This window comes from Lissotriton vulgaris, chromosome 9, assembly GCF_964263255.1.
Source record: "Lissotriton vulgaris chromosome 9, aLisVul1.2, whole genome shotgun sequence".
NCBI lineage: Eukaryota > Metazoa > Chordata > Amphibia > Caudata > Salamandridae > Lissotriton > Lissotriton vulgaris.
Genome location: NC_141697.1, coordinates 1,212,868,377 through 1,212,892,303, shown reverse-complemented (window position 1 = coordinate 1,212,892,303; position 23,927 = coordinate 1,212,868,377). Strand labels below are relative to the sequence as shown.

General features: G+C 46.3%; 1 protein-coding gene across 1 annotated transcript in view; it reads left to right on the top strand.

Annotated features, from left to right (window-relative positions):
• The window catches only part of LOC147693060 (uncharacterized), a 294,395-nt gene that overhangs the window by 219,743 nt on the left and 50,725 nt on the right, over positions 1 to 23,927 (top strand). The window contains exons 52-57 of the mRNA XM_086939574.1: positions 1,530 to 1,655; positions 2,911 to 2,982; positions 3,576 to 3,611; positions 16,289 to 16,348; positions 16,603 to 16,647; positions 16,750 to 16,785. Of these exons, the coding sequence (XP_086795700.1) occupies positions 1,530 to 1,655; positions 2,911 to 2,982; positions 3,576 to 3,611; positions 16,289 to 16,348; positions 16,603 to 16,647; positions 16,750 to 16,785 (375 nt within the window). The remainder of the gene's footprint in view (positions 1 to 1,529; positions 1,656 to 2,910; positions 2,983 to 3,575; positions 3,612 to 16,288; positions 16,349 to 16,602; positions 16,648 to 16,749; positions 16,786 to 23,927) is intronic.

Below are 23,927 nucleotides of genomic sequence, written 5' to 3'. Positions count from 1 at the left end.
TTTAAGACAGGAATCAACCTTAAAACTATTTTAAAACAGGACAAAAAGTTTGTAAATCATGATCATCTTATCTTCATTAAGAAATTCTTAAGACAGTCTTTGGTCTGAAAGACTGCTTACTAAAACAGGCCATTGGTCAATATTTTCTAGATTTCACATTACATAATGCTCTTATTGGCCTGTTCTGGGTAGGCCTGTATTATAGATATGAGTCTTTGACAGTGGTGTTGTGAAATGACAATAGGCTGTAAAATGAAAAAATTTGTCAGCGACCCTCGCCTCTGTTTAGCCAGTTCAAATGAGACTTGCAAGTCATTCCATACTGAACTTTCAGATGCACTGATCACCCAAGAAATCCCACAACCTCCTCATTTAATAATCCTACGTTAGGTATTGCTTTACTGTTAACCTTGATTGATGGATTGTACCACAAACAGTACCCTTTTAGGATTTAGGTCTTCTGCGTCACCTCATGGTCATATTATGGCCATGCCATCTATGTAGGGTTGGCAAATTAATATACCGTAAAATGTCAAAGGACCTTAATCCATGAGAGAGAGTGTATTGGTAATCTGAGGCCCTGCAATCACTTTATACCGCTTCTCTGACTATCCACTGGGAGAAAGAATGCAGCTCAAGACACTGAGCTTCTTCCACAAGATGGTACATGTCCCAAGCCAGCTTGAATGGATTTTAAACCCTTACCATCCTCCATGGGTATGAGGTTAGCCAACATTCACCTTCTTGCCACCAGGCCAACTAGATACAAACTATTTGGGGCATATGCAAGACTTTAAAAAGACTACATGATGCTCCAGCATCAATTGAAAACTCCTTTTTTCCATCAGCCTATGGTTGAGATTTGATCATGCTGTAGGTTCTGCTAATCTGGTCAGATGCGTAAGACTGTATATTCTGCTATGGTGTGAGCTCCTTTAGACCCTACCGAAAGGCTTCTCTATTTTACCAATAACAACACTTGGAGTTCGTAACATTGTTGATCAAATCAGTGCCCATTCTCTTCTTATTCAGCACTTCAAACTTTGAGGCATATTATCAAGAAGGGGCGATTCATTATCGCTACTTTTATCAGCAGGAAACTGCAGATAAAGTGGCGATAATGGGCTTGATAATATGCTCTATGGAATTCCAATCGAAGCCCATGTTAGATGTGAAGACATCTAACATGGGCTTCGATTGGAATTCCATTGAGCATATTATCAAGTCCATTATCGCCACTTTATCGGCAGTTTCCTGCCGATAGAACCGGCGATAATGGATCGCCCTTTCTTGATAATCTGCCCCTCCATTCCTTGTCTATGGACATAAATCTGATGTGGCTTCCAGTTGTGTGATGAGCTTTAGAAAAAAATAAAAATAAAAATAATTTCCCAGGTCAATCTGAGCTTCCTTCTGAATGCTTAAAATGTAAATCTACTCCAAACCTAGATGTAAGCCAAAGGCAGTACATTTCTGACTAAAAAGTGATTCAAATATTCTCACTAAAAACTGTTGATTTTATATTTTAGGGTGACTCTGGCTTACCAGGACCGCCAGGCCCTCCTGGACTCCCTGGTATTGCTGGGACCCCTGGACAACCTGGTCCGAGAGGAGAAAATGGACAAGCAGGCAATCCTGGAGTACCAGGAGAAAGGGTACATTCTACTTTTGTTATTTTTAATTATATGGTTTGCATATATTATATGATTCCAAGGCAGCTAAATACAGTGGGCTTGACTAGGTGATAATCTCAAAGAACCTCAGTCACTAATGAAACCTCCTTCCTTGTCCTTCATGGCTTTTTATGGCTGAGCTCTCTGATGCTCTCTCTTAATAAAGTGACATTATGTGCTGACCAGTCATCTTTAGCAATGTACCCACATTTCTAGGGAAGCTCCCAAACAGGTAAAGTAACCCCATAGTTGATTTCACATCCTCCACAGCTAAGCAAAGTCCTTAATCTCCCTTCAGTGTGTCTCTTCTGCCCATCACAAATTCACTAGCAAGCCAATGTGACATAGACAGGGCATCATTGCCCCTAATGCAAGGAAGAAAAATGGCCCAACCTTCTCCTCAATTACACCTTGTATGACAGTCATATTTGGTGTTGCAATGGCTCCTGACCCCTCTGGACCTGGTGCCGCTGCACATGTTGCACGTATGTTAGCTATGCCTCTGGTAGACCAATTGACATTTCTTCTTCCCACACTCCCCGCTTTGTTAAATTGAGAATGTGGGGCAGAGCTTTCGAGGTGGGAACATCCAAATGCTGGAATGACCTGCCCCTGTAACCACGTATGATGCATTCTGAACAGGAGTTCAAAAAGACCTTGAACACATGGCTGTTCAGCCGTAGAGACTAGATCGCTGCTAGTATGGCCATGATGTTATCCACTTTAGCGCCGGCACACCTCAGTCGAGGTAGCTGTGGGCTTTATAAATGTCTTTTATTATTATTATTATTTCCCTCCTTGCTGTAGTTCCACTACTTATGTATTTAATTTCTATCTCCATTCAGCATTGTGAAGGACTTAGTGCTGCTTTCAGTGGCATGTGGCTCAATCACAATGTGTGACAAACCACACTACAACCGGCGTTCCTTGAACCTGTAGTGTTTAGAAATATAGCCATATCTACTGTTTATCCTGAGTGATTGATTAACTAAATAGGGACATAGAAAGTAGTTTCAATAAGGAAATAAAAGTAGGCACAATTTAAATAAGATCAGCTGGTCTATAATCCTTTCCACCTCTCAGGAAAATGGTCATTCGTACATGGTGTTATGGGCCAATGTCTTGCTCTTGGTCTCTTTTTAGAACCTGATATTGGTATCACATGACCTATGCCAAATATATCTCTGTGTTCTACTTGATTTCTACTATAGTTTTCAATAATTATTTTTTCTGTTAGGGTTTGATTGGTTTTCCTGGCAGAGATGGAAGCCCTGGACCACAAGGCCCTGCGGGCCCTGCTGGATTACTGGTGAGTATCCCATTGATTACGCAGAGAGCATTAATGAATTACACAGTAATCAACCACAGACAATCAGGAGGCTGTACACTAACCACAAATTCACTACACAACTTATTTATTTACCTCAGAATTTCTATTGATATTGACCCACAATCTCCACAAATATTTTTTAGATGCAAGCATGTACAACGTTATAATTGTGTCGTCAAAGCTAGGCAAATTACACAACTTTTGCACTTCACAAATTTGCAAAATTTGTATAATTGGAACAACTTGCTATAAATAAGATTTGATGTAGCTTTCTTCTTCATAAAACTACACTGGGCAGATTTCGCTCACCCACTTTTTGTAAGAACTAAAACTTTTTAAATTTAGTAAAGTTAGCAAATGAAAAGGAAAAACAATAAAATCATGAAGTTGGGTAAGAGCCAGGTTCACAACATCACTCTCTCTGAATTATATGCAAATAGTCCTCCAGCTTATTTATTGTCTGCATCCCGAACAACCTATCTGGATTTCATTATTTCAACCGCTTATAAATTTAAATACATTAAAAGCTTAATATAATTTGTTGCAATTAATAGTTTCTACTTCTCTTCTAGGGAGCACCAGGTCCTTCCGGGCTGAAGGGTGATAAGGTAAGAATCCTGTTTAGTGTTCTCCCTATCATTTGAACTGTATGGGCCTGATTCACAAAAGTAAACTTAGGCCAAAAGTCTATGGGGCCGATTATGATCGCGGACGGACTTGCCGCGGGTGCAGCTTCAAGCTGCACCCGCGGCAATGTTAAAAATGCACGCATTGCGTTTGCATGCAGAAAGAGGCAGGCACCGCGCGGTGCCTGCCGCTTTCTGCATGCAAATGCAGGGGGGTACCCTATGGTACCCCCCATGTGCACCCCCCACCCCCCTTCACCTAGGGGGCCCGCAACGGGCCCCCTAGGTGAAGATCCGTATGCTTTTCCACGGCGGAAAACCCGCCGCGGAAAAGCACTTTTAAAATCCCATCCTGATATGGCGGACGGTGTCTGAGAGACACCGTCACCATATCAGATCTTTTCCGCCGCGGTTGTAAGCCAGCCACGGCGGAAAAGCTGCGGACGGAAACCAGGACCCACCAGCCATCCTAATGTGGCGGTGGGTCCTTGGTCAGTCCGCTGCGGTTTTTCCGCATCCTCTGGGCCGGCGGTGGCTTCCGCCGGCCCCGAGGATGCGGAAAAACCGCAATCCTAATGACCCCCTCAGTTTGGACCTGAAGTCTAACTTAGACCAAAAGTCTAACTTTACTATTACTAAATGCCCTTTGTCAATACTGAAAGTCGTAAAGTTAGACTTTCGTCTCAGTTTGCTTCTGTGAATCGGGCCCTATGTTTTTTTGCTGAGATACGGTGACCCCATTACTATCATTACTCGTAAAGTTATCCTCACAACCTGATGTTGTGTAAGCTTCAATATATGCCCAACAAATCAATAGAGCTAGGAAGTAACAAATGATGACTCCATAGTCAGGGCTTCCGAGTACTTTCATCGTGTTTTACACTTTGGAAACTCTTTCACTGCCATGAGAAAGCACACTAAGGGCCAGATGTAGGTAATCCCAATATACCTATTCTTAAATACCGAATTTTACCGATTCGGTATTTAAGAATAGGTAAATGGGATGTAGATATATTTTCTGTAAAAATTACCGAATCAGTAAGATTCAGTATTTACCGAATCGGTATTTACCGAATTTGCAATTTAGGCCACCTACATCCCAAATGCCCAATATCGGTCGGTAGCGGCCAAAATTCGGTAATTTCGGCCGTTACCGACCTGTATTGGGCCACCTACATCTGGCCCTAAGCCACTAACCAACATGTAGACCAGCTTAGATTGTACTCACCAACCGCTCACTTTCTATTTCATTGTAAATGATCCTGAAACATAACTCTCGGTTTCTGGCTTTGTTGTACCCTTCACTGCTACCTAGCTAGGTTTGCACTCTACATGTGGAAGTGCCTACATATACAAATATGAACAATATCTATAACATAATCAAGTGTTAGCTCAAAACAAGAAAACAACTAATCAGTTGTGACATCAACACTTGGGAGGAGCTATATTTTCAGTGCCATTGCTTTCCCTCCATCCCTACAGTTATCTGCAAGAGATGTTGATGCTTAGTGGTGACACAACCAGAGTAGTATCATCAAGTGTAACTGATAAATGGGAGGTGGTTATCAAGGGAACCTTAAGAACCAAACACAGTGATAGTCACCATATTTAAATCATTAACATTTCTAAAACCGTTCACAAATCTCAAATTATTTTAATATACAACCATGCTAAAAGAGAAAGCTTACAGTAAAATACATCTTCAGAAGATAAGTAAGCTTCATATATAAAAACACATGAAGTATAAATAGACCAGTCAGTCTAAAACAATGTATATGTTTTCACTTCATTCACAGTTTACCATACAAATCTTAGGAGCTACTTTGGTACCCAGGTACAGGTTCAAACCAAAAGTCCCCTTAGTGGAGAAAGATTATTACAAACCACAGCACACAAACTCTAAAATGTAACAAATGATGCATTAAATACTTACAAATATTTCACCAGCCAGGCTACCCAGTTAGATGCTATACCTTGGATAAACAGGACTTTTTTTTACTCTTCCCCCTTAAATGATTGTTAACCAAAATTTACATTTGAGGAATGAAGCAGCTTCATATAAAAAGCATGCACAAGGCTTTTCTTGTGATAAACACTTAAGCTTTAACTCTGCTGCTGCCACTGAAACAATTCCAAGAACTTGAGTCTAGGAAATTTGTGGCATGTAATGTGCTGCATTGGTATGTACAGATAATCCTGCAATGTGCCATGTAAACATGCATCACTTACATGCCTTGAGAAATTGCATTAAATCTGCTTGATGCAAAAGTTCTTGGAAATCAGCTTCTCCTGTCACTTTGAATATATTGCATTGCATAGTGCTACTCCATGTGGTGACTAGCTCCAAATTATCATGCTGTAGTTTTGAATATGATGACCAAACTGTCAGTCTGTGGAAAAAGTGTTTTTCAAAAGTCAAAACAATTGGTGATTCTGTGCCTGTTTAGAGTCAAGGGAAGCAAAAAAAGATCTAAACACATATCTTTGTACCAGGTTGTAATTTCACGGGACTGCATCTATTCCATATATTGAAGGTTGTATACATGTTGCTCTTACCACCAATAATATTGTTTGGGCAGGGGGCTTGAAAGACTATGTTAATGCACCTATGCCCAAACACAGTGATCTTTATCATGTCAATATTAGCTTTGTTTCTGTTTTTTTTATACCTGACTCATACATTCAAGGCCCTTGCCAGCGCAATGGGTGTCCAATCACAAAGTATAGTCTCATCAGCATACTCAGAGAGGGCAAGAGGACTTCTTCCAAGCTTCATAGGATTGATGAGACTCATCATGGGCCCAAACCCAGATGCCTGGAACGTCACCTGGTGCCCCCCGCCCTCGGAAGCCCGCCCACCCCCACAGACCATGCAAGCAACCTGGGAATCAACTTGGAGTCAGAGCTCAAAATGAACCGCCAGATCAACTCTGTCTCGTCCTCCTTCTTCCACACCCTCCGACTCCTACATAAGACCTTCAAATGGATCCCGAACACAGAAAGACCTTTACTCATTCCCAAGTCACCAGAAGGCTCGACTACGGCATCGCATTCTATGCCGGAATAAACAAAAAACTCACCCGCAAGCTACAGAACATCTAAAACGCCGCCGCAAGAATAGTCCTCAACATGCCTAGCCACTGCCACATCTCCCAGCACCTGCGCACACTCCACTGGTACCCCATCAAAGCCAGAGTCACCTTCAAGATGCTAACCCACGCTCACAAGGCCCTCCACAACACCAGACCAGCATACCTGAACAGCCGACTCAAATTCCACGCACCCCAAAGGACCCTACGATCAGCCCAGCTCTCCTACGCCGTGGTTCCCCGCACCAGAAAGACCAGATCGGGAGGCTGCTCCTTCTCCTTCCACACGGCCAGTGCCTGGAACGACCTTCTGCTCCACCTCAGACATATAACATCGCTCCCCATCTTCGCAAGAAACCTCAAAACCTGGCTCTTCGACAGACCCCCTAATTGATGGACTGGAACCTGCGAACCCCCATTGACCCCAGCACCTTGAGACCCTTACGGGTGAGTAGTCACGCTTAACAAACACCTGATTTGCTTTGATTTGATTTGATTTTGATGAGACGAGTGAGGAACATCGACGTTCCAGGCACTGTTCTGCGGAGCTGGAGTCAGGGTCGACTCCACGTCTCCCCCGTTTCCGGGAGCCAGAGCAACCCCAGCTCAGGTAAACGAGTTTTACAAGGCCATCCACCCAGTATTTGAGTGGGCCAACCCCTCTGGTGTGCCTTCAGGCCCCGCGGGTTCGGAGGAGACCCCATCAGGTTTCGTGACAACAGCTCTGGCCTCGTCTCAAGTGGGGTCTCATGGATCCGATTCCGGATCAGTGCCAGTCATGCCAACGTAACCTACCCCGGTGCCGGTCGCCCATCAGCAGCACCAGCTCCATTCTGATTCCTGACGACTCGGACTCGGATCATCTTAGGTCAACAATTACTCCGGTGCCGACAGGGACCAGAGGCTTTAGGTCAATACCTGAACATTTTGAGGAGGTTTCATGCATGGTAGAAGAGTTGGAGAGGTCACTGGACCATTTAGAACACCAGTTAGAAACTTCTGGTAAGGAATTGGACCGGTATGAGGAGCTTGCAGAAGTAAGTGGACTGGACACCTTTCCAGATGCTGGAATGCTCTCTCTACTGTGGCTACGGAGGAGGGAGAGTCTTATGCTATGGTGGTGAAGAGGTCAGCAGAGGTCCTTGGCCTAGTGCTGCCCTCGGTGCAGATCAAGACTAACCCATTGAATGAAGTGCTTCAGCCTGGGGCTTCCTCATCTGAACCCCTTTTCCCTTTCAATGAAGCACTAACTGCTTGTGGTCCAAGTCTAGCACAGGGCTCCGGTGAACAGGACTATAGCACAGTTCCATCGCCCTGCCCTGGGTAATCCAAGCCTCCTCAGTGACCATCCTACCAGTGAGAGCATGGTGGTACATGCCTCAACATCCCATGGTGCATTTCCTTCCGGTCCCCCAGACAGAGAATCTAAGAGGCTGGACGCACTTGGGAAGAAGATGTTTTCCTCCGCCAGCCTAGCATTGCAGTCGGTGAACACTGCATGCCTTTTGGGCCGATTCTTGCACAACATATGGGAAACGGTTGCACAATTACTGCCACAGGTCCCAGAGGAGGCCCAGGCTGTGCTCCCCCAAGCAGTGAAAGATGGGAGAGATGCAGCAAAGTTCACCATTAGGTGTCATATGGATACGACTGACTCGCTAGGTAGAGCGGTTTTGGCAACAGTGGTCTTGTGGTGCCAAGCATGGCTAATAACATCTGGCTGATCTCATGGACATGCCCTTCGTTGGGACTCATCTCTTCGGAATAAAAGCAGACTCAGTGCTGGAGCACTTCAAGTACTCACGGGCTACGTCAAAGTCCTTGGGTCTCTCAGTGACACCTAGCACCTGGTCTGCCTTTTGCCCCTTTCATGGATATGGAAGGGGCTTTCAACTGCGTCAGCCATATGCCAGCCACCGTTCTGCGTAGACTTCCCAAGTTGTGCGAGGATTTCGACACAATGCATTCCCACCTCGGGGAAATGGTCGCCAGAAGTCAACCGCTACCCACCTCCCAGTAGCTACACCCTCTAAGCCTTCCTAATTTGGTTCTGCAAGTCCAGGGTATCTAGTTGGAGCGAGAGACCAACATCATTTCCTCCACTGGTGATCTATAATGTCAAACAAATGGGTCTTGCAGATCATTCAGGATAGCTACTCCCTCCCCTTTCTCTCTTTTCCCCCTCCTCTATCGCCATCTGAAGAACTGCTGGTGGAGAATCATCTTATACTGCTCTGAGAGGAAGTTACAGCTCTCCTGGCTAAGGGGGCTGTAGAGAGGATTCTGATATCAGAAGAAGGCAGAGGTTGTTATTCCCACTACTTTCTGATACCCAAAAAGAACAAAGGTCTTTGTCCTATTCTAGACCTCTGGATCGTCAATCTTCTTCAAGAGGCTCACATTGGCTCAGGTCTTTTCTGCCTTAGACTAAGGAGACTAGCTGGGAGGGTTAGTCTTGCAGAATGCATATTTTCACATCCCAATCTTGTCTGCCTGGATTACCTGCGGTTCACGGTAGGCCACGAGCACTTTCAGTTTACTGTGCTGCCCTCTGGCCTTACCAGTACCCCTCAAGTGTTCACCAAGGTGATGGCAGTGGTCGCAGCTTATCTGCGCAGGTTAGGGGTTCCAGTCTTCCCCTACCTCAACGACTGGCTGTTGAAGGCATCCTTGCCCTAGACTGTTGTTTCCCACCTCCAGACTACGGCGGACTTCCTGCATTCGCTCGGGTTCAAAGTCACACCTGACTCCTTCTCAGATTCTCATTTCATCTGAGCTGTTTGGACACAGTGCAGTTTCAGGCTTATCCTCCGAGCAGTGAGTCCAGGATATTTAGTTATAATACTGATGTTTCAGCCTATATTCTGGATTTTAGTGAAAATGACTGTGAGGCTGCTGGGCCTCAAGGCCTCCTGCATCCTGTTGGTAAATCATGCCAGATGGCATATGCGGATTCTGCAGTGGGGCCTGAAGTTCCATTGGGCGCAGCATCAGGGGAATCTCTCCGAAATGGTCCAGATCTCGGAAGAAACTGCAAAGGACCGGCAGTGGTGGCTAACGGACAACACCACCACCAGGTGGTACTGCATCAAGCAGGGTGGGATGGGGTGGTGGGCTCTTTATAAAAAAAAGTCCTGCATCTCTGGACGTGGCTGGAACAGCAGGGCATGTCCCTTGTAGTTCAAAACCTGGCAGGTTTTCTGAATGCCAGAGCAGATGAACTCGGCCGTCGATGCCTAGCGGATCACGAATGGTGTCTCCGTCCGGAGGTGGCACAAGGTCTCTTTCAACAACGGGGAGAGCTTTGGTTAATCTATTCACCTCCAAAGAGAACGCACAATGTCAGCAGTATTGTGCCCTGGAGTATCCAAGGCAGCTTTCGCTCTGGGACAATTTTCTTCTCAAGTGGAGCTCAGGCCTCATGTATGCCTTTCAGCTCATACAACTTCTGCCCAGAGTTCTCAAGAAGCTCATGAATGAATGGACCCAAATCAGTCTTGTGGCTGTGGACTGGGATCGGAGAGTTTGACATCCTGAGCTTCTTCGAATGAGCATCAATTCTCCGAACAAGCTGACCATTGGGTAGGATCGTGTGTCGCAGCAGATGGGGAGAGTCCTCCACCCGAACGTCTCAACTCTTTGGCCTCTTTCGTGGAGATCAAGCGGCGACAGTTGACAGCTTTTGACCTTCCTTCCGAACTCTATAAGATTATATTAGTGGCCTAGCAGCCCTCCACCAAGATGGTATACGCCTGCCGTGGATACAAATGTGTAAAATATTGTACAGAACTGTCAATTGACCCTCTTCTGCCTCTCTTTCTGATATTCTTCTCTTTATTCTTACCCTTGCCCAGCAGGGCGATGCTCTGGGCACTCTCAAGGAGTGCCTGGCCAACCCTCTTTATTCAAGTCCCCTATTGTAAATAGGTTCCTGAACGAGCTTGTACATATGTTTTTTTTCCTACACCCTTCATTATGCCTCAGTGGGATCTGAACCTTGTTCTCTCTTATCCCATGTGTGCTCCCTTTGAGCCTCTACATACTTGCCCCCTCAGATTGCTGACCATCAAAACAGCATTTCTAGTGGCAATGTCATCTGCCGAGAGGGTGAGTGAGCTGCAGGTTTTATCATCAAAGCCTTCCTATCTCATATAATTCCCTGATAATATGGTGCTACGCACCCAATCTTCTGTCCTTCCTAATGTGGTGACCCCATTCCATCTGGGTCAATTGGTCACACTGCCCACCTCTCTATGCCCCTTCACATCCCTTTAAGTGTCTGGACTCAAAAAGATCATTGTTATTCTACCTTGATGGGACAAAAGAATTCAGAGTAGACAACCAGCTCTTCATGGGCTATGTAGGAGCTAAACATAGGTCATACAGTGCAGAAACTAACAATTTCATGCTGGGTCATTATCTGTTATGTTATGTTATGTTAATGGGCATTTGTTGAGCGCACTGTCACCATGAGTTTCCTGGCGCTGATAGGACACTGAGACTGTACAAGAGGGATTTTATTGGGAGTGTGAGAAAAGCAGAGTTTTTAAAGATTTCCTAAATGATAAAAGGGAATGTGAAGTCTTGAGTGAGAGTGGAAAAGAGTTCCATAACCTGGGAGCCAGATGGGAGAAGCTGCGGCCACCTAACTTGATAAGTTTAAACCGGGGAGTGACTAAGAGCTGAAGGTGAGTGGACCTCAGAGTACGGGGAGGGCAGTAGGGAATAACCAAGGACTTCAAGAAGACAGGAGAGGGACCAGTCAAGGCTTTAAAGACCAGGCAGCCAACCTTAAAGGCTATTCTTTCACTAACTGGAAGCCAGTGTAGTTGATGTAATAAAGGTTTGGCCGACTGCCATCTGGGGATTTTAAATGCCAGTCTGGCAGCCTGGTTTTGGATGATCTGTAGCCTAGACAGCAGGGATTTGGAGAGGCCAAGATACAAGGAATTGGAGAAATCCAGACGAGACATCACCAATGCTATTAGGACTTGTAGCAGAGCTTCAGGGGTCAAGAGGTGGGCAGATTTCCGTATCCTGTGTAGCTGGAACATACAGGAAGATGTTACAGCGCTCACCTGGGCCTTGAGAGTGAGTTCAGGGTCAATAATGACACCGAGACTCTTTACACAGCCAGCAGAAGAAGGAGACGGACCAAGCTCAGATGGCCAGCACCGGGGGCCCCAATGGGAAGCGCTTCTCCCAGGAAGGAGGAGCTCGGTTTTCCCAGGGTTGAGCTTTAATTGATTTTGATTCATCCAATGCTGGATGTGTATCATGACCGCCTTAAAGTTGGTGACGGCGTCAGGGGAGGAAAGGGGAAAAATAATTTGTAGATCGTCAGCGTAATTGAATACGGTGCCGTCCCAACTACCCAGGGAGTGAATAAGAGGCTGAAGATACAAATTAAAAAGGAGGGGGGACAGAGAAGAACCCTGGGGAACCCCGCAGGATGATGGTGCACTGGTGGCGCTGAAGGGACCCATGCTAACTGCTTGGAATCTACCCTCTAAGAAGGACTTGACCCAGGACAGGGCGAGCCCGCGGACTCCGGCGGACTCGACACAGTGGAGTATGATGTGATGATCCACCGTGTCGAATGCCGCCGACAAATCCAATAGGACCAATGCCTGGGGGTGTCCTCTGTCAGCATTACATCTGAGGTTGTCCAACACGGCGAGGATCACAGCCTCGGTAGAATGGGCTGGTCTGAAGCCGGCCTGGTTCATTTCCAGGAAGTTGGACTCCTCGATGAATTGCGAGAGGCAAGTATTCACATGTGCCTCCAAGATTTTAGACAGGTAAGGCAGGAGAGAGATGGGCCGGTAGTTGGCGAGGACCGCTGGGTCCGCGCCAGGTTTTTTCAGCAAGGGCACCAGTACAGCCTCCTTGAAAGAGCTAGGGACTGTGCCAGAATTAAGGGAAGTGTTGAGTAGGGGTAGAATGCAGTGCGGTAGAGTATGACAAATGTCACGAAACACAGAAGGAGGACAACAATCCTTGGGGGAACCAGATTTCACCCGAGTAGCCAACTTGGCTAAAGAGTCGGGATTGAGTGTGGGAAAACAAGTCAGAGTGGAAGTGTTGATGGGAGGGACTACAGCACTAACTGAGAAAGGGGAAAGAGGGATGGAATTTTTAATTGCCAGGATCTTGTCAATAAAAAAGGTGTTCAGGGCATTGCATGACTCTGCGGAGGGTGGCAAATTCGGAAGTGTCCTGGTGTCCGATGTTAATTCACCGAGGACCTTGAAGATCTCTTTAGATTTGTTGGGGGCTGTTGATATTCTCTCAGAGAAAAAAGCAGACTTAGTTGTGATAATGGCTTTTTTATATGCTTTACGTGCAAGCACGTACGCCTCCCTATCTACACTAGAATAATTACGCCTCCACCTGCGCTCCAATTTGCGCAGCTCGAGGTGTTGTGATTTCAGTGTTGAGTTGAACCATTTGTGGGATTTGCTATGGCGTGAGCGAGGGAAACGGGACAGGGGGGCGAATAGGTCGCTAGCAGTAGTAAGCCAATGAGCAATATTAGCGTCCAGTGTATTGACGCCAGAAGCGTTACTGGGTAGGGGCTGAGTCTCCGCAAGAAAGGAGAGAAAGGCAGAGGAGTCAAGAGCGTTCCATTTCCGAGCGATCCCACCCTCCAGAGGGGGTGGCTTGACCAGGCCCTTTACAGAAATAGACAACTCGATCAGCGAGTGGTCAGACCAGACGCAGGGGGAGATACTCGGACAGGAGAGCGATACCCCCTGCGTCCAGATATGATCCAGAATGTGGCCCCCGATGTGAGTAGGGGTGGTGACATGCTGGGTCAGATTTAGACTGAGGAGTGCCTCAAACAGTTCAGTGGCATGGGGGCCGGCATCGGCATGATTAAACCAGTAATTGAAATCACTGAACATGGCGATGCGGGCAGAAGAGGTCATCAGGGCGGCGAGCTGTTCACTAAGGACAGCGGGAAACAGGGGCATAGGGGTAGGGGGACGATATAAGACGATAAGGGTCAAGGCACCAGCTTCCGTTGCCAGGTTGATGACAAGATTCTCAGCCTCAGGGAGACATAGCGAAGAAGACGCAATGAGTGTCAGATCTTTACGTATGATAGCCGCCACCCCCCCGCCACGACGAGCTGTAGGCCGATTGGCATGCAACATGTAGTAGTTAGGAGGTAGGGCAGCCAGAATGTCAGGGAGGGAGAGATCAGACAGCCAGGTCTCAGTAAGCAACAGGACTTCAGGGTTCTCAGCTGTCAACAGGAGAAAAATGTCGGCGTGATGTTGGGGGAGGGAACGTGTGTTAAGATAAAGTATACGAATCTGGGTCTCAGACGGGGTGAAGGCCGACAAGGATTTTTGGGTGAGCCTAGGAGAGGGTGTGTCAGCCGAAATGCCAAGGGATACAAGGAGGTCCCAGATTGCAGACAAAAGGGCACAAGGAGGGTGCTGTAGACCTCTAAGTGTGGCAGAAGAGTAAGTAATGGAGGGGGCAGCGCCCCAAGGCCCTGGGCCCGTCTGGCCGCGGACGGGCGCAGACGGGCTCGCATTTGGCGCGCCCTCGGCGCGCAGGCGGCGCGCCCGCTGCGCTCGTCCGCTGCGCGTGCGGAAGATGCACATTATTTATAGGGCGTGGAGGGGTGGCGGGGGGGGCGTGGCCTCGCAAGGGGGCGTGGCCTCGGTCTTTGCCGAGCTGGCGGCGGGAAGAGCGTGGGGGGACTGCAACAGCGATCACTCGGCTGCGCAGGGAAGCAGTGAGGCCAGAGGCAAGTGCACACAGAATTAAAGTGACAACAAGTTTCAATTTTAAAAAGATTTAGTATACAATTAAAAAGAGCTCTCGGCTTTCCGCCTCAAGAGCACAGTCTGTCTGGGGGCCGGCGCTAGCGATCAGCGCTTTGAATGGTGGTGGGGGGCGTGGCCTCGCAAGGGGGCGTGGCCTCGGTCTTCGCCGAGCTGGCGGCGGGAAGAGCGTGGGAGGACTGCAACAGCGATCACTCGGCTGCGCAGGGAAGCAGTGAGGCCAGAGGCAAGTGCACACAGAATTAAAGTGACAACAAGTTTCAATTTTAAAAGGTTTAGTATACAATTAAAAAGAGCTCTCGGCTTTCCGCCTCAAGAGCACAGTCTGTCTGGGGGCCGGCGCTAGCGATCAGCGCTTTGAATGGTGGCGGGGGGGCGTGGCCTCGCAAGGGGGCGTGCCTCGGTCTTCGCCGAGCTGGTGGCGGGAAGAGCGTGGGAGGACTGCAACAGCGATCACTCGGCTGCGCAGGGAAGCAGTGAGGCCAGAGGCAAGTGCACACAGAATTAAAGTGACAACAAGTTTCAATTTTAAAAAGATTTAGTATACAATTAAAAAGAGCTCTCGGCTTTCCGCCTCAAGAGCACAGTCTATCTGTATTAAGATCTGCTACACCATGGCTAAAAAGCAGCCATCTGAGGTCTTACAACCCCAGTCCACCAGGGGGAAGGCTGCGACCACGGTGCACGTAGATTGTCGGTCCTAGACATCTGCCAGGCTGCAACGTGGGCTTCCCTGCACACGTTTGCTAAACACTACTGCCTGGGCAGTCTGGTTGGTAAGGATGGGCATTTCGCGCATTTGGTCCTGCAGGTCTTTCTAGTTTAGTAATTTGTCTGCAGCCCACCACCATGGTGTATGGCTTGGGTATCTATTCAAAGGTAAGGAATCTGCAGCTAGAAGTCTCTATCAGATGAACAAGTTACTTACCTTGTGTGACGCATTATCTGGTAGAGGCAATATCTAGCTGCAGATTCCTTACAGATCCACCCATGCCTCCCTGCTCTGCTGAATCATTTATAGAGCTAAGAGCGCTCTTTTTTCAGGATCCTAGTTTGGACACACACTAGTCAGTTCACTTCATGGCTCTGAGCTTCTGGCGTTGAAAGTGTAAAAAATAATTGACGCCCGTGCACCAGGGTGCGCCTATATAGGCGACTGCGACGCCTCATCCGTCGCAAACAACACCAATGATGCCACATGGAACTGAATGGAGACACCCAACGGCGTTGGGTTCTTCTCGCGCAAAAGTTTCCAGAACCAGTCTAATGCCTCTGACATTCAAAGGTAAGCAATCTGCAGCTAGATATTGTCTCTACCAGATGATGCGTTACACAAGGTAAGTAACTTGTTCTTTATTAAGTTGTCTGAGGTTTCTATTTAACAAGCACTCTTAATTTAAAGTGTCTAAAAGACCATGGCTTTAAAAAGTCAACAGGAGAGCTAAAATCACAGCCCCCTTATTATGGGGCTTGAACATGGTCTCAAAGACAGTAACCATGGCCCCTTATGCTGCCTGGTGTTATGTTATGCATAGCACCAGACAGCAGAAGCCCAGCTTGTTGCACTAAACAATCAACCTCAGAAGGGCCTTAGAGAAGGACCCTTATCTCAGTTCCAGTAGAGTTGTAGTCAAGCCAATGCTCTCTTCCTCTAAATGGTCATATGAACTTGAATAAATAAAGAGAGCACAACAAAATGTCTCATTCATTTCTTAAACCTATTTCGTTGGACCCAGTTCATCTTGGCCTTCATCTGTTTTTCTTACAGGGTGACCCAGGAGTTGGCCAGGCAGGACCTAGAGGAGATAGGGGGGACCCAGGCCCAAGGGTATGTCAGCTTCTCTTTCCTAGCTACAGTCGAGATGTCAAATTCTCAATGATCATGCTGCCTCATGAGCTCTATGCTCCTTAGCTTGTTCGTATGTCTCCTGCCTGTGTCGTCTCTTTTCATTGCAATCATTCCCTCTTCTTTCCCTCCCTATCACTAATTGTAATGTCTCCTTACATCCAAGAATGACCTTGAAATCCCCATGTCCTCCTGGTTACCTATTGCTGATCTTCAATTTTCATATTGATTTTTAGGGAGAAGATGGACGCCCAGGACAGGAGGGGGATCGTGGTCCAGCTGTAAATATTTTAATTAATTCTTGAATTCACTGTCATTTTATTTAAGGCTGAATGTATTTTCCATCAGCAATGATCACCTGTGTTTTTTTATTTTTATTTTAGGGCCTTCCTGGAAACCGGGGAGAACGGGGCGACAAGGTACCGTAAAGGAAAATGGGTCTTCCATTTGAACGGCATGATTTTTTTGTTTGTTTAGGGTCTTCTGTAGTATTTGGCAGAGTGTGTTCTGTTCCGTAAGCTCAGAGGAGAGATATTCTCTGGTGTCCTGGCAGTCCATCCCCTTTGAAATGTTGAAACCTAGGGGGATGGACATTGCCATATGTGTGTATCCTAAAAGGGAGGAACATGAGGTAGTGTGTAGTGACCTTTCTCCTGCCCTGCGCTAGTTGCTGACGCTTGTGGAAACATTTTGGTTTTTAATTGCTCATTTCTTTGTTATTTCACTCTGCGCTTGTATTTTAAACCACTTACTCGTTGTTGCCGCCTAGCCCCGCCTCCGGATATCTTCCCCGGTCCACCACGGGTCCCAATCCCAATTGAGTGTAGGGAAACTGATACTTCCGGCTGGTTGGTGGTCTAGTTCTTTGCCCTATGGCATTATAAATGGCCCTGCAAAACGGAGCGCTCAGTGGACGCGCGCAGTGGACGCGCGCAGCGGACGCGCCAAAGGCAAGCCCGTCTGTGCCCATCCGCGCCAGGACGGCGCCAGAGGCCAGAGATTCTGGTAATTTCTTAACAAATCACAGTCCCCTCACACAAATAGGTTACACCAGACAAAGTCTACTCAATTTACAGCCGACGGTGTCTTTGGGCTGTCTATCAGAGTCGTGGCCATGCATGGAAGGCCCGTTCTCATGCCGACATTGCCGGTTTCAAGCCTTCTCCATTCTTCCAGATCGAACTACTGCGCCCTCTGCGCCCTCTGCGGATCTCGCACAGAGAGGGTGGAAAAACCTGCTGTATCTGCTGTACCTGCTGCGCTCGTTGCCCAAGCACTCTACGGAGGTATGGGGCCTAATTTCTTCAGTTCAGCCGGAATTAGGCTTCTTCACTGAAACCTGGCTTAAACCTCATTCGGTTCCGGCCATTACACTGGGTATTCCGGAAGGATTCCAAATGATCAGATTGGACAGGCCATCTAAAACCGGGGGTTGAATTGCCATTATTTATAAAAATGGAATCAACATCTCGGTCCTAGACCAACATAGTGATACTACCAACTCCTTTAATTTTTATTGATTTTATGTATAAATAAATGAATGTATGTTTCGCTGCTTCTTTTATGATTTTAATTCATCGAAATAAAGAGTTCTGACTGACTGACTGACTGATACTACCATGGAAGCATTTTTCTTTAGGATAGATGCACCCTGACATGTCACCAGGAAAGGGGTTTTAGTCTATCGTCCCACAGGTCCTGTAGCAAATTTTTCCTTGCAACTAATTGAATGGCTGGCCCGCACCTAAATTCAGGCAATAACTTTTTATTATTAACCCCTTCTGTGCTGCGCGGATTTTGCTCCGGTGCTGAACGTTCCATTGGGCCTATGGAACCATGACGGAACGGTTCCGTCATAAGCACAGGCCACCCTACGCTCATGACGGAACCGTTCCGTCAAGAGCATGGAAGGGGTTAAGAGATTTTAATGTCCATAGTGACCGCACAGATAACTCTGATGCTCAGACACTCCTGACGGACCTGTCTTTATTAGGCCTAATTCAGCACAATAAAGGCCCTACACACGTAGCCGGCCACACCTTAGACATGATACTCTCTAACTGTGGAGAAGTGTGGCTCAATGGTTAGAGCAGGCAGACCTCGATGCAGAGCTCTGGCCAGGGACCAGGGTTTGGTTCCTGCCTCGGCGGGTCTCGGGCTCATTAATTCCCCTGACCGGATATTCTCGCCTCAGTGCCTATTCTGATCATGGGTCCCACGCTGCAACTCCGGGCAATAGCTTGCTTAGTCTCCACAACGGCCCCCACAATGTGAGGGATGCCTGGTCTGCACCATGGGGGTGCCCAGGAGTGGACACTTCACAGGGAAAGCCAGGAAGGGTTCCCTTGCGGTATTCGTACAAGCGCCGGGAAACCCACTGCGGGTAGCTGTGCGCTATACAAGTAAAAAAACATTTACATTTACATTTAACTCCTCTAAAATCAAATGTGAACCCCCCAGGCAAGTAAATTGGTCAGATCACTCTGTCATTGAATTCTATATACATGACCTGGCAGTACCTAAAAAACGGATCCCGGCCACTTCTTATTGGCGGAGACAGTGGCATAAGGTCTCAACGCAAAACTTTCAGAACACGTTTATAGAACCCCAGTTTGAGGCAGCTGATAATATTGAGGAAGCCCTATTTAAATATAACTCGGCTATTGCCAAGGCTATTGACCAGATAGCTCCTATGAAAGTATGTATGAACCGCCCCAACCGACCCCAGGCAGCTTGGTTCACAGATCAGCTGCGTTCACAAAAGCAAGTGTGCAGAAAGTTAGAAAGAGTCTGGAGGACCACACTCACTGAGATGGATAGAAACCAATATTACCTATCCTTGACTAGCTATCACAAAAACCTAAAATCTGCACGCAAAATGCACATATCATCGCAGCTAACACAGGCTGGCAACTCATCAAAAATCTTATAGCAAATTCTTAAATCTTTCACCAACCCAAAAGCATGTGAAAGCCTCGAATCACCCTCCCAACAGCTGTGTGATGATATTTCCTCATATTTTTCTCATAAGATAGAAGTGATATATGATAAAATCATGATGGCAGGTAATTCACAGAATAACCATGTGTCCCTGCACACTCCTAAACTGGCTAACCCTGTGTTGCTCCACAATCTCCCTGCCATCACTATAACTGAAGTCGAAACATTGATGCGTTTGATTAAATCTGGCTGTCCGTCCAATTGCATCCCCGCAAAGGTCATCCCATCCCTGGCCAAACAGCTTGGTCCTGTGGTACAGTCCCTTATCAACCTCTCCCTCACAGAGGGCCTGGTGCCGCAGGAATGGAAAGTGGCTCAGGTGAGACCCATTCGTAAGAACTCCAATATTCCATGGACGGAGTTGTCTAATCTCCGCCCCATCTCACTTCTACCATTCCTGAGCAAGCTCATGGAGAAACACGTCAATACCCATCTGTCTAATTTTGTCGAACAGACTGGATGTTTAGATCATTCCCAGTCCGGGTTAGGCCCAAATACAGCACAGAATCTGCACTTCTCTCAGTTACTGATAACATCAGAATGTCCCTTGACAAAGGACATTCTATGATGCTGGTGCTGTTGGACCTATCCGCGGTGTTCAACACAGTTTCCCATGATGTCCTGCTCAGAAGATTTGAGGAGGTGTGGCTAAGGGGGCCGGCTCTGTTGTAGATGAGAAGTTTTTTGTCTGGTCGATCGCAGAGTGTCAACCTAGGCTCGTATCGTTCGGTTGCCACAGAATTGACCAAGGGAGTACCACAGGGCTCTTGCCTGAGCCCAACATTATTTAACATTTACGTCGCCCCCTTGGCCAATCTCTTGAGGACATACGGATTCATTCCCGTATCATTTGCCGACGACACCCAGCTCCTTTTTCCATTCAGCAAACTTACAACTGCGGTCCAGTTGGCCTTCTCGAATGGAATGAAAGCTGTATGACAGTGGATGGCAAATAACTTCCTACAATGTAATGTGGGAAAAACAGAGGTGATGCTCTTTGGCGAGGCCTCTCTCCTGTGGGCTCCTGATTGGTGGCCATCTGATCTGGGCCATAACCCCGCTGCTAAGCATGTAGTTAAAAACCTGGGTATCCGGTTAGATCAAGCCCTGAGCCTAAAAGAGCATGTTGCTGAGACAGCTGGCTCCTGCTTCCATGTAATAGGACTACTCCGTAGAGTTTTCCCGTTACTCCCAGATTCCACCCGTAAGACCCTGGTCCAGGCTCTAGTGCTTAGCCGTTTGGACTACTGTAATGAGCTGCTGATTTCAGTTAATGACATCTTACTCAGCAGACTACAAGTAGTCCAAAACACAGCTGCACGGCTAGTCCTCAATGAGCCTTCTAGGATGCCTTCACGCCCTCTGTTGACAAAGGTCCCCTGTTGCCCATCCGACAACGGATCAAGTTCAAAACTTGTTGCGCTATTCATAAGGCATTTCAGAACTTGGGCCCCTCCTACTTGGCGGAGAAATTCATACCCTATACACCATCACGTGCTCTCCGCTCAAGTAGTAAATCTCTTCTTGAAGTTCCAATCATAAAGAGGGCAAGATTGGGAGGGAAGGCCCTTTCCTACCTTGGTCCGTGCCTGTGGAATTAACTTCCTGTTTCTCTTAGAAAGTGCCTAGAACATGTAAAATTCAGGAAATTGTTAAAGACCCACCTGTTTTGTACCTATTAAGTACGTCAGTATCCTCAATCTCCACTTATAGTTTGCTCAGCGCAGAGATACTCCTTCAGGAGTAGATTCTAGCGCTATGCAAACGAATAAATAAATAAATAGTACAAGCATTGGCAAAGTAGGGATCTGGCTTTGGCAAGCATGCCTTTCACATTGTGCTTGCAAGAAAATGTAACAGAAATTAAACGTTAAAAGTGAACAACTATAGTAAATGAAAAATGAAATGTAAGAAGAGATTAGCTCATCAGCCAAGGCACTGAATTGGACTTTTTTAGGCAGATGTGCTCCTGTGAGGAATCAAAGTGTCCTCACAAACAGTGCAAGAGAGCACTGTCTACAGTGAGCTGACCCATTGCCGCATTCTGTATGCAGTGACGGGTGAAAGCAAAATGTAAATGACAATTTAAAATGTATTTACTGTTATTAATGGTTTCATTTTTAGTACATGAGGCTGTGAGGTAGGAATGTATGACATTACAGCGCATACATTTACAACGCATGCCTTTACAACACAGTTTTTACATCACAACATCCTTTTCAACACACACATCTACATTGCATGCCATTACAACGAATTTTTTTAAACTACATTTACAACGCATACCATTACAACGCATACCATTACATTGCATTCAAGACAAGTGTTGGATAGTGTAGGGTTAAAAAATACGATTCTAACCCTAGGGGGTGCAACAGTAGGGTAAGTGTTGGATAGTGTAGGGGTAAAAATTACTATTCTAACTCCAGGGGGTGCAACAGTAGGGTACGTGTTGGATAGTGTAGGGGTAAAAATTACTATTCTAACTCCAGGGGGTGCAACAGTAGGGTACGTGTTGGATAGTGTAGGGGTAAAAATTACTATTCTAACTCCAGGGGGTGCAACAGTAGGGTACGTGTTGGATAGTGTAGGGGTAAAAATTACTATTCTAACTCCAGTGGGTGCAACAGTAAGGTAAGGGTTGGAAAGTGTAGGGGTACTATGCGTTGTAATGGTATGTGGTGTAATGGTATGCGTTGTGATGCCTGCGTTGTAGTGACATGCGATGTAGTGTCATGCGTTGTAATGGTATTCATTGTAAAGCCTGTGTTGTAGTGACATGTGTTGTAAAGGATGTTGCGATGTACTAACTGCGTTGTAAGTGTAGTGCGATGTAATGACTGTGTTGTAAAGGATGTTGCGATGTACTAACTGCGTTGTAAGTGTAGTGCGATGTAATGACTGTGTTGTAAAGGTTGGTTCCCGTGAGATGGGTAAAGCTGCATCTAGGTGAGATCTAATCTAAGGTTCATAGGGGAACAGAGTCTGTGTTAAATGGACAGCAATACTGTAAAGCTGATGAAGGAATCTGCAAGAGGGTGAACATATAAGGCAATGGCGCGAGAACATTAATATGTAAATCAAATACTTTCTCGATTAAGACCTACTGCTGAGGATTAAAGGCACATGAATACCGTCATAGGTGAGCATGAAATACTGAAACAATGAACATGAACATACTGTAAGCATTAAAATACTAAAACACTGAGTTCAGAATCAAGATATTCTCTCTCGTTATCATTCTCGGAGCCTCAACGAGCCATCACATTGGCACTTCATGGCTTTGATTTAGAAAGTGGCGCCAATCATCAGCGTCTTCTCCCGCCAAATTTCCCTCACTCTAATCCTGTCTGCTTGATGAATAGTTTGCAGCAGGGATCAGCATTCTGCCAATCTTGTAGAGGAAGCCCTTCGTCTGCCTTTGGGCAGCTGGTTACACACCATCTCAAGATCAGGTGGTACTTACTCTCCTGTGGTTGAGTAGGAGCAGTGGTTGCCTGTGGGTTCACGTAGTGCATCCCTTTAAGGCCCGTGTGCTCCCTTTGGGATGCCCATATGAGATCCTCAGACCTAAGAAGAGAGTCAACGCCCTCAATACACCCACAACCAAAAACCATGGGTAATGACTTGCGTTACTGGGTGTAATGCCCGGCGCAGCGTATGACTGGCCCATTTGTGACAATGCACAAAATCCAGGTTTGCGTGGCAGAACATGGCATTAGCCTCTCAGTAACACTACTACCAGGCTGATGTCTACCACTACCCCATCATGGGCAGTGCACTCGCAAACTGGGAGAAGAAACCTGCTCATCGTGGAGTCATTACAGCTTTACAATAAAACGCAGGGATTTTGGCAGAGCAGGTGTCTCCACCTACATTTAAAGGAGGACATCTGTATTAATATGACTAGCTAAATTGTAGCCACTTTTTAATATTCATTTATACACAGCTGTGTCAGAAATACATATCTCACTTGCTTACTGGGTTATTTTGAGCTCTCTCTTAAAAACATCCCGCAAAACAAATCATGGAAGTGCTCAGCTCACCCATGAATTTAAAAGCTAAATGATTCTAAATATCCCAGGTGAAGAGTGTGAAAATATCTACTCTAGTACAATGCCAGACACAAGCATGATTAACAGATGATGCGCATTCCCATAGAGTAACTTGTAACCATACAATGCAGCAGCTTCATATCTTAGGATAAGGGTCATTATATTAACAGGCTTTGTGAAACCTCCCAAGTTTTTTATCTTTGTGACTATATGAATCATGCGTTAGATTAAAAAATACTCCATAGTTAAATCACAATTTCGTCTTGGGATATGTATATATTGCACAAGTAGAACAAATACATTAGTTAGAAACAGTCCATGAATAAATAACAAATATCCTTGTCTGTGAGAACAAAGCACCACCATACCACACAATTCACAAGTATACACATTCAACAAAAAATATGTTAAAAAAATGTTTTCTTGATTAAGGACATCAACAGAAAGAATGTCACATGAACTGCTATACAACAAGAAATTCCTTGTGCCCTGCTAGCGGTTATCAA